Source organism: Leuresthes tenuis, unplaced genomic scaffold, assembly GCF_036924035.1.
Source record: "Leuresthes tenuis unplaced genomic scaffold, fLeuTen1.0.hap1 SCAF_3, whole genome shotgun sequence".
In the NCBI taxonomy this organism is placed as follows: Eukaryota; Metazoa; Chordata; class Actinopteri; order Atheriniformes; family Atherinopsidae; genus Leuresthes; species Leuresthes tenuis.
Genome location: NW_027325357.1, coordinates 23,498,613 through 23,516,847, shown reverse-complemented (window position 1 = coordinate 23,516,847; position 18,235 = coordinate 23,498,613). Strand labels below are relative to the sequence as shown.

The 18,235-nt window shown below is 38.8% G+C and overlaps 1 protein-coding gene across 1 annotated transcript; it reads right to left on the bottom strand.

The window, feature by feature from the left end:
- Positions 1–408: 408 nt before the first annotated feature.
- On the bottom strand, positions 409–17,720 carry synpra (synaptoporin a). The gene is made up of 6 exons (XM_072382658.1): positions 17,613–17,720; positions 17,410–17,475; positions 4,064–4,188; positions 3,586–3,784; positions 3,256–3,447; positions 409–2,449 (listed from the first exon to the last, which is right to left on the bottom strand). Exons 1-6 carry the CDS (start codon positions 17,628–17,630, stop codon positions 2,198–2,200), a joined length of 852 nt encoding a protein of 283 aa, XP_072238759.1. The 5' UTR covers positions 17,631–17,720; the 3' UTR covers positions 409–2,197.
- Positions 17,721–18,235: the final 515 nt, after the last annotated feature.

Genomic DNA, 18,235 nt, shown 5'->3' with positions numbered 1-18,235 from the left:
TAAAATAACAATTAATGAGAAGTTCACCTGTGAGAATTTCTGTTGGTTTTTTTTTTTTTAGCAAGAGTATCCCTCTAGGAGCTCAAGGTTGCCCATCTTAGCCACTGTTAAACTAAACAATTGTTAAACTAGACTTCATACAACAATACAATACACATTAGGGAAGCTTCCTAACTACAAATATTAGTCTAATAATCTAATGAGAGATTAATCTTGTCTGGAAAATTCTGTACTTTTTCTAACAAAATAAAAAGGGCACAGTGTGCTTCTCAGTTTCACTGGAAAACAAGGTAACAGGTCAAAGAATGGAGGCCAATCATAACAATCAAGCAACTCGATCTGAACCAATGTACAAAGATGAGCAACTGGACAAATCAGTACCTCTTTATTAGCATGAAGTTCTGTAAAATATCATCCACATTTATGGAGCTGTACACATTAGTCATGTCAGACTATCATACCTACATGAATGTTTAATTGACTTTCTCGCACTAATGCAAACTACATGCGCAGAAGTTCAAAACACAGGGTTCCACATGACATAGTATTGTAAACGAACAGGAACCAAGCATCTCTGATCATGACCTCACAGCACATGAACCACAGAGACTTTTATTGTCTTTCAAAATATGAACTGTGTTGCTTATGTACAGATGAGCCCACTTTGTACTATTATTCTGTTATCAATGTGGCACTGATGTTTATTTGTTTGCTGGGCTTTTATCAATGCATATTGATACCATGGGCATGCTTTAGTTGCAACATTAGTTGTGTAACTTGTACTTAAAATTTCAAAGCAGTCTGGAAATCATAGAAAAGTCATTTGTAGCTGGAGCGGCCACTTGTAAACATAAAGGGAGAGAAGCTCCCTCTTCAATATTGAAATATTAACATGGTAGGATATGAGCAAAAAACCAAACAAACAAAAAAAACTATGTGGTGAAGCGGATATAATTCACGTGTTTCTTTTTTTACACTAACCCTGTGCCATAGACAACCCCTATTCCAAAAAGGTTTGCTGTGTAAAATGCTGATAAAAACAGATTGTTGTGATTTCTTTGCATAATAAAAGCTTTAACCTGCATTTGTGGATGGCAAAGTAAACTGTTTTTAGAGACAATGACTTCTGGAGGTGTTCCTGAGCTCATGCAGAGATTTTCATGACAGAATCAGGCCTGTTTTTAATGTAGTGTTTCCATTATTGATTTTCAGCTGCGGCCACCACACAGCTTTCTGTGTGGTGGTCGCCTCACAGAAAGAGGGTTCCTGAGTTAAATCCTGGCTGGGGCCTTTCTGTGTGGAATTTGCATGTTCTCTCCATGTATGTGTGGGTTCATTTAGGTTAATTGGTGACTCTAAATTGGCCCTAGGTGAGTGTGGATGCTTGTTTGTCCTGTTTGTCTCCATGTGGCCCTGTGATGGACTGGCGACCTGCTCAGGGAAGACAGCTGGGATAAGCTCCAGCCCCCCGTGACCCTAAGTTGGATTAACCAGTTGTAGAAAATTGATGGAGTTTCAGCTGTGTCCATGAGTTTAGATTTTTTTTTGTAGATAATGGCCTCACATTATTCTGAAATGACTACCCAGTTTGTAGAAATTCCAGATGACCTAATAGCTTTCATGGAGTATTGGCATGTCTCACTTTAAACATTTTCTATGTTAAAACATTGGTTTACGAGTTATGGACATGATTTTGTTCTGTTTTTGTTTAGGTTTTACAGAGTCACAACTCTTTGTGAAATATGTAAACTTTCAGACATTAAATGCAATTTTTTCCCCTCCTCGTTTCACAGAGAGCTTACCAGCACACACACAACATCATGCACTTTGAAACTTGTACAAATCACATATTCTCCCTTCAAGACAGAGTCTGGTTTTAGAGAGACATTCAGCCAAAACAATGTGTGTCAATAACCAAGCACAAACAGAGAAACTGTCACTAATGTGGTTGTAACTACTAAAAAAATACAACATTTAGCAAACACAAACTCAGAAGTTTGAGACTACCTAAGAATTTTGTACAACACCCAACAATAATTGTATCTACAATGGGCTTACTTTGACACCAATGTTATGACCATCTTTTTTTTTTTGCACACAGATGACAAACTCTTCCTTGCTCCTTTTCCATCGCCCGACCCCTGATTGCCTTTGTTTAAAGATGCACAGGTGCCATTCCCAAAATGACAAAGCACGGCTACATTTGATTTGAGTAGGAGGTGGGCCCTCCCACCTGGCTGTACTCGGATGACTGATCAAGGCCTGCCTGGGTGTTGTAACTTCCCGACTGCTCAAAGCTTCCCTGGTTGTAAGGCTGTTGGTTAAAGGTGCCAGCCTGTTTCTCGGATGCGCCGCCTGCAAACCTTGAAGCACCCTTGTGCCAACTGGTCTCCTTGAAGACAAACCAGATGTTTCCAGCCCAGAGAACAAAGTTGAGAAACCCAAACACCTGAGGAGAAAGAAAATGACACAAATTAGACAAGTAGATTTTTTACATTTTTTTTTTTGGATGTTGAAGCAGTTCAGTCCTTAATAATTGGTCAAAAACACGCAATCACTTTTTTCATTTGTGAGTTGAAAGAGAGGCGATGATGGTGAAGATGAAAATATTTTTCTGTGTTTTGCAGAGAAAAAGTTTTTTAAACACATTTAATGTTTCATGTAAAACATTATAAATATGCAACTTTACAGGCTGTATGCTGACAACAAGACAACGAGACATTGTGAACCGGCAAGGGAATACCTAAAATGTAAAACAACAAATTAAGCTTACTGCTGTAATGTCCATGCTCAAAAACTTGCGTGTTTTGCTGTAACATGCTTGGTGTAAGGGTGGTATATAGAATGGCAGCCATTTACCAGCTTTAACTACTGCACAGAAAACATCCCCTGATATGACCCTGTTGTGGAGTCCATAGAGACTATTTGCTGTGCAGCTCAATAGGTTACAAGAGGCAATTATGAAGGAAAAGTTCTCAAGTTCAGTTCCCGAGTAGATTGTTTCTATTCAGAATGCCAATTTATCCCTATTTTAACCTACAAACATTTTGGCATGTAAACCAAACATACACAAAATGACAAAATACACAAAGAGCTCAAAAACCTTAAAGCAGCTGTGTTTTAGATACACTTTAACTGATAATTTCCAAGCAGCATGTAAGAAATTGGCACTTGAACTTAAACTTCCCTTTTAAAACCTTTCATTGTCTTTTCTTTCTTTCCCCACTATCTAGGAGAGGCATCCAATGAACTTACCACTGATGTGTTGAGACCGGACCAGCGAGGTCCATGCAAAGAGCCACACTTGTTCGTCTGGATTTTGCAGGCGGGGATGAGGAGCTGCACCTCATCTGGATCAGTGGCCACTTTTACATCAGATAGGGCTTTAGCCCAAGCAGAGGAACTGACCAGCCACATGAAGGAGAAAACTACTGTCACCACAAAGTCCTGAGAAGAGACAAAGGGTGTGAACAAAGTCAGCAAATGAAACCACACCATTGTTTTGTCATTAGTCTCTGAAAGTAGTATTTGGAGGAGATTCAGCTACTGTAAGTGTTAATATAACATATCAGCCAAAGTACTCACAATGAGCGGTCCTCGACTGTTTTCACGGTACTTGTTCAGAAAGAATATGTAGACAGTGGTGGCCGTGAGGGAATATAAGAAAGCAAAAACTGCGATGGTGACAAAGAACTCAGCAGAGGAAGAAAAGTCTCCAATGAGGAACACTCGATCCCTCCTCGTGGCCTCACACATGGGTGCTTCAAAGGACACCTGGTGCAGCCTGGAACACACACAGTGGTGAAACCCTAAAGAGGTCCCACTAACTAATAATGCAACACTTTTTTTCACAGAAACAAGTAGAATATTATTAAAGTGCTGTATTTCACATGGAGCAAATAGTGCCGAGCCATACTTTTGTGTAATTCTTATGTGCTGGAGTTCTCAAATAAAGGTTTATGAGACTATTGCTGCTAGAGTTCACAAGCTCAAAGGACTGGAATCAAACTCACACCATGATCTAGCACAAACTGACAACCAGGCACAGATGAATCCCACTCACCTAAAAGGATAACCAAAGTCAATGCCGATGCTGAGGTTGCTGCTTGCCTTCTCCATGCAGTCCACACTGACCCGCAGCTGCCCCGAGTAACCACCACATGTCGCAAAAGCAAAGATGGCAAAGAGCTGCAAAGCCACAAAGAAAAGCATTTTCTGTGACAATTTCCAATGAACCACACGGACCAACCTACTAAACACATGTTAATATTGCACAGGGTCAGTTCCAGTGCTCTTAAAGCGTGACTGAAAACCTATAACACAATATATATATATATAGTCCCCATTTGAAAAACCCATTTTAGCGGAAGAAATCATCCCATTACATAATCTTCTTGACAGTCTCTCTGATCTCTCTGATACTGTCAAGTATCAGACAGTAAGTAATGCTTGTTTTTTTTTATTAAGCATAAATAATCTTGAAGGGTTTATTTTTGTGCGTATTTGTGTTTCGTTGATGCTACTGTCTTTTCTAGCATCCCGATGAATGTTACTGCTTATATTCGACATCATTACATCATGATACTGGCTGAAATCCAAATACACTAAAGATATTTTTGCTAGTTTGCTTGCTTTTTTTTTTTTTCTTTTGAACTAGCGCTATTAATCACAACAATGTTTGGGCTTCAACCATGGTCAGAATTGATCCGTTTGTTTTTCTACGCAGATTAATAGATCACAGTGTTTCCTTTTACTATGAACACCGCCAACTTTGACAATTTACATGTATATCATGACACATTCACACGATTTGAGAGCAGGACTTATATTCATCTGGAGTCAGGTTGAATATTCAGTTGCTTTTTGGGCTATTTTGCTCTCCATTATCCCTCTTGTGGAAATATGATGCTCTGAAGCTGCTGTAATTTATATAGAAATTCATATAGAAGAAGAGTTACATTAAAATGTTTCAGTATTACAGCATGTATATAACAACTAAGCTCAAAGGAAACAATAAGTATATCTAGTGAGCCATGAGTCAAGTCCAAAAATTCCTCTTAATCATGGACAACTTAACAAATAGAGCATACTTTGATCACCTGACATTGGGTCTTGGTGCAGGCTTGTTATATCAGTGAATGGAATAGAGCATAACCTCTAACTTGTATGACTTGTAGGAGATGCCAGGGTCTTTTTTTTTGTTTGTTTGTTTTATGGGCAAAACATTATATCATGAATTCAAATTAAAATACTATTTTCTATATATGAGGGAAACTGATTCCATAAATGTTAGCCTAAAAGATTTGAACTGGAAGGACCCTTTCAGTGTTTCTTTCCTTCAACAATTTGCAGAAACCATTTTTTTTACTAAATGCTACTATGTCAAATGTCTTTTTCAAGGGGCCCTTTTCTTCTCAGTATTACATGAGCTCATTCATGAAATTGATGGTGATGCACAAATTGATATAATTTTTTTCCCTTAGAATGAACATTGCGAACCACCACGAACTTGCAAAGCTGAAGGGCACAGGCCAAGGTCAGGATGTTAGGATCATTCAGATGAACATGATTCTCATTAATATCAACAAACATGAACATGCAACAAACAAATAATCACACGCACATCCTCTGCCTTCAATTTGCTTGCGTGGCTCGGTTGTCCATAAAAGCCTCCCATGGCCTCAAGAGTTCTCACAACCATAATCACTGTAATCAGAGCTGACGCCTGGTTAGCATGAATTCCCCCCTCCCATATTGCAGGCAGCTGTACATGCAGCTTGCCAGCAGCTGGCACGGATATGTATCTCTCAGCCTTAGTGCACCTCACCTCTGGAGGGCACTGTCAGATCTCAAGGATGGACTATCCACACTCATTCTGGGAATGTGTGTGAGCGTGTTCCCGAGGTGTATGAAAATTAGGCGTGTACATACCACGCAGCACAGAAGTCTTCTTATCAGAAATTAACTACAGTCCCACTTTGTTTCATGCCTAAACGATATTCTGCAAAGTCTACCAGGTCTGTGACAAAATTGCTGTTCATTGATACCGAAGGTTTTTCTTTTCTGTCTCGCTTTAACAATAACGACATTTATCAAGTGTTTCTACACCAGCATCCAGCTATGAATGCCCACGGAAATCATCGTTGTCATCTCTGACCGCTTATTGGAAGAAATTACTTTTCTTTATAAAAACCAAACTGCTTCTGTGATGTGTTGACTTCTGTGAGCACTTCTGTGAGCCATTCTGACAGCAAAGCATTGAACCTGTGAAATCAAACAGAAATCCAACTTGTTAACTTACTTACTTGCTTTCCTATAAAATGTTAGAAGAAGACAGTGTTGGCAACCCACAAACAACCCATACAGGCACTGGAAGAAGATCCCTAACTGTGGGGTAACAGTGCTAGTAAAACAGAAACAAATGTAAGTATTTTGAGAAGTTGGAGCCTTGAATGTGTAAGCCAATACACATATGTCAAGAATTTCAAGACTACTACCAAGCATACCTATTTAGTGGTCTCTTACTCCTTGTGGCCTAAAGAGAATAGGTATTTAGTCGTGGAGGCTCATTTACATGCTGAATGCACTGTCAAGTTCTGTTGTGTTAGGAAGAGCATCTTTTACTGACCACAGTTTGCAGTTAAATAGACTTAGGGTCTGAACAATCTGAAGTGCGGTCTCCTCACAATTAGGATCACAACTGAAATAAGGACACAAGCTTCAGTCATAATAAATTCTTTACAGCTGTAGTTGTTTAAGGGTTAAAGTGGTTGCTGATAGCTCACAGGGGAGGGAATCCTGACTGCATAATACTGATGCTTTGTCAGGCTAATCTCAGTCAGAAATGAGTATGTTTGGTCTGGCTGTGTTAGGTCGGCCCAGATGAAAGCCAAATTCTGGATGATAAACAAAGCACTTCAGTTTCATTTCCTGCTGCTTTGGGCCTCAGGTGTTAACTGAATGCTGCTTACCAGACTGACACAGCTGCAGCCTCTGCCGGAAACCCCTCTACTGAAGTGTTTATCACTGATCTGCTCTGCTCTTTGATCGGGTCTGAGATGAGTCTACATAAAAACATGTTTTACAAATTCTCAAATGCAAATAAATCATCTTCATCTAAAATAACTGATACTTACTGTACATGCAGACTGGGCTTATATGAATAAACTAAATGAACAAAAGTGGCCAGAGGAGTGAGAGAGTAGATACTCCCTTCTAATTATTGCAAACACCCGCAGATACACATCTCTCTGTATGTTTGTCTACTCTCTCCCACAGCTGCCACCTCTGCCTGTGATTTTCGGCCCGGGTTTGGCCCTCTCATTTCTGGCTGGGGCCTTTGAACAGGAGAGCATGGCATTGTGGAAGGAGGGTGCATACTAAGCCCCGCGATCCCTTGTTTTTATCTGCTTCTCCCAGCTGGGCTCCTCGGGGAACAAAAGATAGAGAGAGGTAGAAAAAGTGACGGGGAGAGAGGGAAGCATAAGAGGGAGACAGTTATGGGGAAGACGAAAGAATAGCTAGAGCGCAGGAATGAAACCCGTCTGCAATGTAAACATTGCTTTGAAACGTTTCAGTATGCCTTCATCTGCACTGACCTACATAGCGCTGAAAATTGGTGTCCTCATGTGAAAATCCTGATATGATTTCAAACCATTTTAACCCCTCTTGCACTTAAAATGGGGACAAATGTAACTGCTGATATTATCTGCAGTCTTAAATGAGTGGGTACTGATAAGGATTGTGTCTGGTAATATAGCAAGAGCAGGGTGGCGGGCTCCAGTAAAGATGTGAGTGAGCACCGAGGACAAGTGGAGGCTGGCTGAGGATTATTAAAATGATCCGTTGGCTCCAGGCTTGACGACCAGCAATTCAGCCAACTTTCTAGTACACACAGTCTCCACTGGTAATGCAGAAAAAAAAGAATTAGACATAAAATCAAGACAGAGTAAGCTTTGTAAAATAAAGACGACGTGCCTGCAAAAAAATAAAATAAAGACAAAACTTTTTGACTATAAAGTGGAGTCTCATTATCACAAGAACATGATACAGGCAGAGGGGCTGGTTGACGAGGTGTGGATCAAATTAAGTGGCAAATGAGCTAAAAGATACGTTAGCTGATGAGCTCCACTTTTAGATGTTCTCCCATCTCACTGATGGCTTGTTAAGCGAGAGAAAAAAATCTAGGGCACTCTTTATGAATACAGAAAGAGTGAGCCAGATCAAACAGAGAGCCATACAGAGATTGATAAAGGATATCATGTCTCTCATTTTGCTTATCAGCTACTACAATTCGAAAAACAACCACGTAGATTGAATAGTTCTAATAAAAAGGAGGGATTAGACATAAAACTTATCAGAAAAGGACATCAGAACATTGAAAAAAACAAATAAAATGAATAAAATCTTTTTCTATTCTAAGTCCTCAACAATTTCAGTATGAAACAATTCTCAGCCATTTCATTCATGTGTCACTAAACCTGCACTAGCTGACAACAGAGGATCTGACATCATTCAGAGGTGACTGGTTTGCAAGAGCTGCAGAGGTAAACGACCATAATGACGAAACGGTGAACCAGTGTGTGGAGTGCAGTGGAAAAAACTTTAAAACATCTTAAGTTTCTGATGCTCTGTACCTGAACTTATACATAGCCACATAAGATTACATGGCAGAGACATGGAGGAAATGCTTCTACACTGCGAAAGGACGATGTAACCAACATGTGCGTAAATGCAAGTAACATATCCAATATGTTAATCAGCCATATGGAGCCCCTGTTGAGGGAGGTGATGGCTGATTGAAGCATGCTTGTGTCATGAAACTGTAATATTCAAAGTAAGAAGGAAATCGATCAGAATTTTTTTTATTTTTTCATTTTTGAAAACATGACCAGGTCAATGCAAAAAGAGGAAAAACTGACCACCAATTTCTCACTTAAACTAAAAGTATGAGCCAAATAGCTGCACAGAGAAAGCGGTTAGAGCTGGAGTGCAGATTTGGATACTTGTTATAGCACCAATCATCGAGATCTGTGGTTTTGGTTCTTTGCTGCACTATTTAACTAAAAGTGACTAAAGCTTTTCTTTTGTTGTTCTCTCCTTGTATTTTTGATTGCCCTTCATTTGCATTCCATTTGTCATCACCTCTGTATATATATATATATATATATTTATACTTACAGACTTTCTTTGGTTCCTTAACAGCTCCTTGTATTAGCTATGTAATTGTAGCACTAGATTTTTTTCTTTTCAAATTAAGTTAAAGACAGATATTTTATTTAACTGCCTGTCATCATGAGTCTGGAATTTCCTTTAAATGAAGATCCAAAACCAGATTGGCCATAGGAGTCAATAATGTTACTAATGCCACCAAATATAAAATCAAAATATGGTGTATTTTCACGCTTGTGTGTGGATCTAGTATTTCTAATGATTTTATTATTTAGATGTCCATGCTTGCGTTTGCATGGCTGCACGTGTGACTTTGAATTAGAATAACTACTCGCTGCATGTGCGCTTTGAAGTGTTAAAGAACCTGGATGTGTGTGAGCAAAATAAATACATGTGAATGTAGAGATGAAAAATATCTCACTCTCTCCTCTCATGCAGAAGCATTAGAAACACACACATGCACAAACAAACACACAGTCTCAGCAGTTTTATACCCGCAAGTTAGGTACAAAACAAAAAGACAAACACGAATTAGAAATAGAAGCGCAGTGGGTCAAACAGACAAATAATCATTCGAAGGATAACCCAAACTAGGGCTGCAGCTATCGAATATTTTGGTAATCGAGTATTCTATCGAATATTCCATTGATTAATCAAGTAATCGGCCAAAACATACTTTTACTTAATCAACGCCCAATTATAAATATACAATAGAAAACAAGACAGATCATTTAATAATAACCAACTCGTTTTCATTTTTAATAAAAACTGACATTAATTTATTATACATATTATGCAAAGTAGTAAACTGTTTCAGTCACAATTTCCAATAAAAATTTCTAATTTCTTCATCTCCTCTTTGACGTCGTCATACTTTTTGTGCAACAGTTTTGTGAAGAAGGCTCTTGATGGAAGTTCATAGTTGGGATGGAAAGTGGAAATCATCGCCTTAAAGCCGGCATCTTCCACCATGCTCAGCGGGCGCATGTCTGTGACCAGCATATTTAGAATGCTGTCTGACAGTACAGCTGCTTGTGCAGGGGTGCAGGCTGGTTCTTTTTCCAGAAACGTGTCCATAAGAGGCTGTGATGGTTTACTGAAAAAGAGTTGAAAATAATAATCACTTACCAGACATTTTAAAAGGCTAAATGTCTTAATCCTACAATAAGCCTTACGGGCCCAATATACTGCAAAGTAAAATGAATAGACATGTGGTAAGGTTAATCAGATCTAAACGCTCACAACGTGTCATATTGGGCATTGTGAGCTTGTAGATCGGCTATTTTCAAATAGCTTAAGTATATATAGTGCTGAGGTGGTTACTGTATGTTGTGTAATAATAATAATATAAATCTACAAGGTAACAAGTAAGTGTCAAATAATTGCATTGTAGTAAAAGTACAATATTTGCCTCTGAGATGTAATGGAGTAGAAGTATTAAAAATAGGAAATACTCAAGTGAAGTAAACTTACTTAAAATTGTACTTAAGTGTACTTAGTTACTTTCCATGTTAGTCATAAATAATAACAACAATGTTTCTTGGACTAATGCGATGTTAGTAACATTAAGGTTGATCACATCATGGATTTTATGTTGAATTTACCTTGTCTCGGATCGTCCGCTCATGTCATCAAATGGGTGTTTTCTTTTAAGGTGCTGCAGCATTGAAGTCGTGCTGTTATAGAACGCCAGCTCCATCTTGCAATGTACACACACCACGATGTTGTCCTTCATTTTTAATTTAAAATGACCCCACACCTTCGAAATCTTCTGTCTCTTCCTCTTATTACTTTCGCTTTGCTGCGTTTGCTCATTCTCGCTGTTTTCGGTCCCGGCGTCTGCCATCCCGAGCATTAATACTGTCAACACATGTTACCAAAAGTCTTCTTCCGCTTTGCAGGGAACGCATGTCTGTCAGATGCGTTCCTGCCTGTAATTTAAATGCTGTGTCACACTGAAAACAATCCGTGCGAAACGTGAGCTTTAAATTTTGTTTTTGTAAGTTTTTGTTTTTGTTTTCATTTTGTTTTTGTAATTGAGTTACTCGGGGAATCGGTGCAGCCCTAACTCAAACAAATGTTCAGTTTTTTATAGTTAACATGATGAGATAAAACCTTTTTTTCTCACAAGGTTTGCCCAACCTATACAAACACATGCGCTTATGCTGTGATGATTAAACTTGGCTGCTACTTTAGTCAAAAACGCCCACTTCACTGACTACTCAAGCTATCAAACGGGGGAGTAAAGAATAGAAGCCCTCAGTGGAAAGCTGTCTGATCCATGATTTAGAGGAAGCTTCACAGTAGCTGCACTGAAATCAGTAGCTCATTTAGCTGAGACTAATCCTCTCCTACAAAGGGTGCAGGAACAGCACAGATTAATCTCTCCTTCTATTTGTCTGCTGATGAACCATACATAAAAGATGTTCATTCAGCTTTTTTATTTTGTTGAAAAAAAAAGTTTCATATCATGTAAAGAAAAGAAACTGAAATGCTGAACTGGAAAAAAGCTGATACTGGAAGATTTTTGCTTACTTCACCATTTTAGAGAAAGAGTGGACCAATTTTCAGATATGGAGCAACTGTGTTCATTCTTCAACTATTTGTGCAGATGTTACATTTGATCAGACATGTCCCTCTTAAGGAAAGGACAGTTTAATCTTTTCCTCTTTGAGAAAAATATGGTGGACTGTCAACTTCAGGCTCAAATGAAAACAAAGGTCCACCTCAGACCAGATGTGTCAGTAAATCAAATCCAGGAGCTCATCGGTTACCAAACTTACAACCCTGCCACGCTTGCTCTAAGATCAAATTATTGTCTGAAAACACAAATATTCTACCATCATCTTTTATTCTCATAACAATATTTCCAATGATTAAGAGACAAGAGATATACCATTTGCTTTGTCTCAAGGTGTCAAAACAGAGTCGATCATCAGTGTCACATTTTAATTGCTCACAGTGAAAAGCTGACTCTCATTGAGGAGAGAAGTGCAGCAACACTTGGAGAAGAAAGAGTAGGTGGTGAACACATTGTAGAATAGAGCCGAGAAATAGTCGCAGTTCCATTGGATCTATTTTAGGCGATGCAGATTAATTAAAAGGTGCCTGGAGTGGCCTTGAAACTGATATTTAGGATCGTCAAACTTTAGCTACTAACAAATAAGAGTTGTTTTACAGAAGAGCATTTTGTGATTGTTATCATGAATTGCTCGCTTTTTGCAAACAATTTTTTCTGAGAAGGATAAAATGAGATTCTCACTAGTATAGAATAAATATTAATCTGAAAGTCATCAGTTCTCTGATCCACACACCCAAAACAAGTGGATACTACTTAAAAAGTACTGTTTGCTTTAACGGATGCTACGAGCCATCTCATTCAGCATTAACATGGCGTTAAGTTTTTTTTCCCCAGTCTCGTGTACCTCATGTGTTGAGGGTACACAAGGTGAGATGAGTTATTTGAGTGCTGAAAAACAGATCTCTGACCTGGCAAGTCTCTTGTGATATCTGTCAACAGCTGTCGCCAATCTCTCTGCTTCTCGCTTTCACATGTTATCCTTTTGCCTGTGTGTGTTTGTGGGCGCTTATATGCTCCTGCACAAATGTTTATGATGAACGTTGTGCAGCAATCTGTCGAAGCCTACACTCTGACAGATTACCAGAGTGATAGGTCAATGAAGAAATGACAAAAAAATGTGACATTTAAAAAAAAAGACAGAGAAAGAGCCAGACAGAAATACATGGAAGAACGGAGAGATACACTAGAGATACAAGAGATGCATCTATTGCATCATTCTATTTTTGCAGCTGTATTCAAAATGTGTGTAACCTGAGGTATGCATTACTTGCCTTTGACCCTTTTCCATCTCTCAGAGTAATGTTCTGGTTAGTCTCAATATTGCAAAGAATGAAAAATAGAACTAATTTAGCATTTTGTTTGATTTAACTCTAAAATGTCTGGCACATCTGGGTATGTTTTAACACAATAGCAACGTGGAAAAACATCAGCAATGAATACTATTGGAAGGTTTGAAAAATACTTTTTAAAAAATACAGTCAGCTTAAAAGCTGCATGTCAACTGTGCAGTGTTGGTAGTTGCTTGGCATTCGCCCCGTTGAGTCTATTGATATTGTGGTGTTACAAATTTGGCAATATCGCAACAGTCTCATGGACATTGTTCCAGCTCAAGACCTGTGGAACAATGTCCTTTGAACAGTTTAGACCAAGGTGGAGATGTACAGCATATCTTCACAAACGCATATCTATTTGTCTAATTTTAAGACCTGGTAAGGACCTGATGATTCTTTTTAATGCATTCATTTAGAAAACATTTACATTTTAGGCATTAATACTGATCTATAATAGCTATCCCTGATTAATTTAGCATATGCACAGCATAACATTTCTTATCATGTAAGTATTTGATTACATTTTAGACCCATTTTTGTTTGCATGTACTGTAACTTGTTAGTGCATGCATGTAATGTTACTGTGTGTACATTAAAAATAATAGGGGAGGCATTCTTTATACGAGGATAGATATCTTCAATAATGTTCAAAATGTTAAAAAGTCAATTGGAGGCAGTTTGGAATTGCTTTTGCTAACTTCCTTACAAAGCTTCAATCCTATTTACACCGACTCACACGCTACAGCAGATTAAATCAGAAAGCGCCAGAGGTTTTTTCAAATGAACAAATGAAATTTTTCCACAATGACAGCCTAAACTGAAAAACTCGCCTTTTCAAACTTCTTAACTCCAGGACAATGTGAATTTCAAGACCTCAAATCGGTCAGTTTAATCATGAAAACTGCAAACACCTCAACTTGGTGTCTGAAATAACCCTCTATCTGGTGGCACACACAATTCTCTGATCCCCCCCAGGGAAACAAAGCTGGAGTACAGTAACGCAGTGATGATGACATCATGGAACAGTGGGTCAGACATGGGTTTTGTGTGGGTGGAGGACCTTTACTCATAAATTAAACTGTACTTGTAGAAGCGCACTGTGTGACATGGCTCAATAGCCTGGCTATGTTTCTAATTGTATTATGTGCTCAAGCAACTGTGCAATTTTCCTCTCCTTTTCCCTCTTCCAGTCTCCTCCTCCCGCATGCATGAGCATGAAGACAGAAACAGCGAGGAGTTTGGGCACATCTCAAAGGACAGCTTCTGCATGAGTTGGTCAACAGTGGATAGGAGGGGACCTCACAGCTGTTTGGAGCAGAATATGCCAACAACTGACAGCTTGCCAAACATGCTAAGAGCCTGCACTATATTTGTATGGCCCCGTCATTACCAGAATGGATTCCCTGTGCCCTGACCTTTATTACAAATTTTTACAGTTTAATTTCTAAAACTCACCAGAACCTACTACTGATCATATTCTATCCCTAACAACCAGGGTGTGGCCCTAAAATAGGCTTTTAAACTTGTGGGGTCAAACACTTTAGCACTCACAAAGCTGTCAGATCCTGTCCGATGTTTTTGAGTTTCATAGTAAAACACAAAATCATCTGACAACATCACTGATTATGAATGTGCCTCCCATTTGTAGAGATCTAGCACCAACTAGTAATTGAGGAAACCTACAAGTCTACAGCATCATCTTGACTAAGGCTGACATAACATTTAAATAACCTTTTCTTTGTCCACACAACCAATCATTCTTGTAGTCAAGAGTTCATAAGCAGCATGGTAAATGTCACAGCCGAAACAAAAGAGTTCAATGCCTGGAGGCATGGAAACAAAGCTAAGTGACACATCTGTGTCTGCTGGTTTCTTATTGTGGGGAAATTGTACTGCAGGCCTTTAGATGATCACACAGGGCTGTTATAAAAGTAGAAAATATAGCAGCAGGTATGATTTTACAGGTGCTTCCATAAGTGTCATGCCAGACTGAAGATGAGATGCAGCTTGAACGTCACTCACCTTGCAAGACAGCTGAGATTTTGCGAAAACACAATCTTGAGAAAATAAATCTTGCCAGGCTTTAACCATGGCAACTGTCAACAACAGGAGCCTTTATTCACGAACTGGCCTCATTAAATCACTTTGTTGATCTGGTTGGTTGAAGTTTGCTCATGACAGTGATAGGTAGATGCTTCGTCCAGTTAGCTGTTGTGATTCTACGGAGAGTTTCCAAAAGGTGCTTCCCCTTTTCCAGTGTTTTCTACAGAGGACTTCCACATTATTCATCTGACACATCAGGTTAGAAAAACACAGGCCGGAAGCTCTGGGATTTGCATTTATTGGACCAGTGCTTCATCTCAAAACTTATAACCCCAATTCAAAAGATGTGGAAGGCTGAGTGGAATATGAATAAAAACAGTAACCAATGATTTGTTCTATCCCATAAAGCAATAATTTATTCAAAATAAAAATAAAAAAACAATCAAAATGTTGAAAGTGAGACATTTGACTATTTCCTGAAAATGATTAGCTCATCTTGAATGTACTCTAGGTGGGAGACTTTGTTGGTCTAAAACCTGTATATTCATTTCAGTACCGATGGTGTCTTTCCACTTGTGCAACAGAGAAATGTATTGAACAGAGTGTTTATCACAATCTGGATGGTCCCTCTTCCAATTCAGAAGACACAGCTTCTATGATTGCAAAAGCTTCTAAGATTTTCATTGATCTGGCCACAGAAGTTTTTTACATTTTAAATGGGGTTCATCTAAAATGGAGGAACATTATTCTGTAATTACGCCACAATTTGTAAAACTTTTTCTAGTTTTTTTTTTTTAGATTACTGAACCTCTGCCCATTTTTTACTTCTTGTAGACTTTGCCTCTCAAAGGTGCTCTTTTTTTTAATACTCACTATATCCAATACCAATATTCTGTTATACTCTGCTGTGGCCTTTATGTAATAATGTGTATCCTGCTCACATTTCATGTGGAGTTTGCATCCACACAATATTCCTAACTTGAATTATTGTGTTACGTTCAGAATTCTGCAAAGAAGAAAGCGGATGTGGGTGTGGATGCTGTTTTGTGAGAAGCTTCATGATATACTTTTGAGATATTAAAGACTATACTTATTTTGTAATGCCAGAACAGGCAATGTTGCATAAATCGACCCCGTCAAGGAAGCAAAACCTTGAATAGTCAACGAGAATTCAAGATAGAAAAAGGAAGAAACAGGATTAGGCATTGGTGAGGTTTTCGCTAAATAGAACAAAGGTCTTTGGACTGACACTAAAGTAGCAATTAGCCAACTCGTATAGATGCAGTTTGTTCCTCGATAGTGGGGTGGATAGCATTTGGAATGGTTGCTCTCTCCAACTTGACCACTAGATGTAAGTAACTTTCTTAATTTTGACCATATCTGTGATAGAGTGTAAACATTTCAAAAGAAGATGGACGGAAGTTGTTACAATGAATTTTTGATTTAACTGAACTGAAGGACAACAAGAGGATAAACACCAGAAGCTATGATAGTATTATTGTCATCATACAGATGCTGAAATGGATCAACGATTGTTCTTTGAGTCGAGCCCACAAATGCCCCAGTGAACCTGGTCACATACAAACAGCTGTACCCCCTGCACCCTCCATTTAAGTTTTTCTGCTGCATTACGACTCACACACATGCACAGATAAATACAGACTATCTGAGCCAAAGATGAATACCCTCATGGCTACAGTAATTTCTCTAAACTCACATCAAAGAAATTTCGCTTATCTTTTTTGGCTCGGGGCTTCTCTGCACTGTGTAATAAACACAGAAGTCGAAAAGGGGGAGCAAAGCTTTGATTCAGTCAGAGCAGGGACACCCAGTTCTCACTGGTGACTCCTCACTCGGGGTAAATTGGGGCTTTTTAAATTGTTTTATTATTATCTATTTATTTATTTGCATAGGGTTGGCACGCGTCGCTATAATTGAAAAGCCACAGAACATGACGGTCTCCGCTGGCTTGTAGTTCTCACGGAGCTGGAAACCCTTACATAAACTTAAGCCATTTAGTCACGGCGAATAGGATCACAGTCAAGATGATCGCCGTTAAGGTGTGGAAATAACACAAACACCATTTCTTAGGAAATAACACCCAACAGATGCAGTAAAGTTTCATCACATGAACGTGCGAATTTCATCAAAACCAAGCGTTCATGCAGTGTTAACAGAGGAAAAAAAGTCAGCTTCAGTGACAGCGCTCAGCCTGAATTGGTTTTATGTATTTACACTGCACAATTAACACACTGCGTGCAAAATAATCATGTTCCAACTCACCCATTCCAAAACACGGATAAATCCCAGAGGTAATTTGAGTACTTGAAATGTCCCCACAGATGCAAGCTGAATAAAGACAACGAAGGAGGATAAATATGCACATTTCCTGCACCAATTAACGACACATTGGCCAACTGGGGAGGTAATTAGCAGGACGACATTCATTTGACAAAATTCTCTTTTTTATTCGCTTTTTCACTCACCTGATTGGTGGTGTCCATGTCAGCAGCAGGAGACTCTGTTTCGTACTTGTTTGATTGAACGAGAACAACCTCAAACGGAAAGCCAAGAGACCCGACTGATGTGTATGTCGCGCGTAAACACTCAGGGGCTCTGATTCCGACTTTGACCGGAAAAGCCCGAACAGCCGTCAATTTTCATTGTTGAGAGACATACAGTAGGTTACCATGGAGACAGGCAAGGATTGACTTCCTGGAAGAGGCGTGAGGTTTTTATGTTTTGCGACCGGAGGAAACCTGTTAATTATTTTGTCAATTAAGCAGCAGTTTTTTTTTTAATGTTACTGTGTTTTTTTTGTGTCCAATGCCGCCAAGTTGGGGGCCCCAATGTATGATTTGATGTATGATGATGTGAAAAATGTGGTTTTGCTTAGCCTCACGCAGGGTTGTAAGCAAATAGACGTTTTCTTTTCTAACTGAGTGAGATTTAACCCTGAATAAATGGCCTTAAAATCAATGTAAAACTTTTGTGAGCTGATATTGTTTATGAGGCTTATTCAATTGATATAAAAAATGCTGTAATCAATTCTGGACTATAGGAACAGCAATAGTGCAAGTATCAAATAGCCTATTATTGCCTATATGTT

Bases quoted from the DNA above. Each gene is read 5' to 3' on its own strand.
- synpra (XM_072382658.1), bottom strand. The intron at 4,189-17,409 runs GTGAGTTGGAAC...GTGGCTTTGCAG, and splicing joins TTATCCGTGTTTTGGAATGG to CTCTTTGCCATCTTTGCTTT. The intron at 3,448-3,585 runs GTGAGTACTTTG...GTCTCTTCTCAG, and splicing joins ACAGTCGAGGACCGCTCATT to GACTTTGTGGTGACAGTAGT.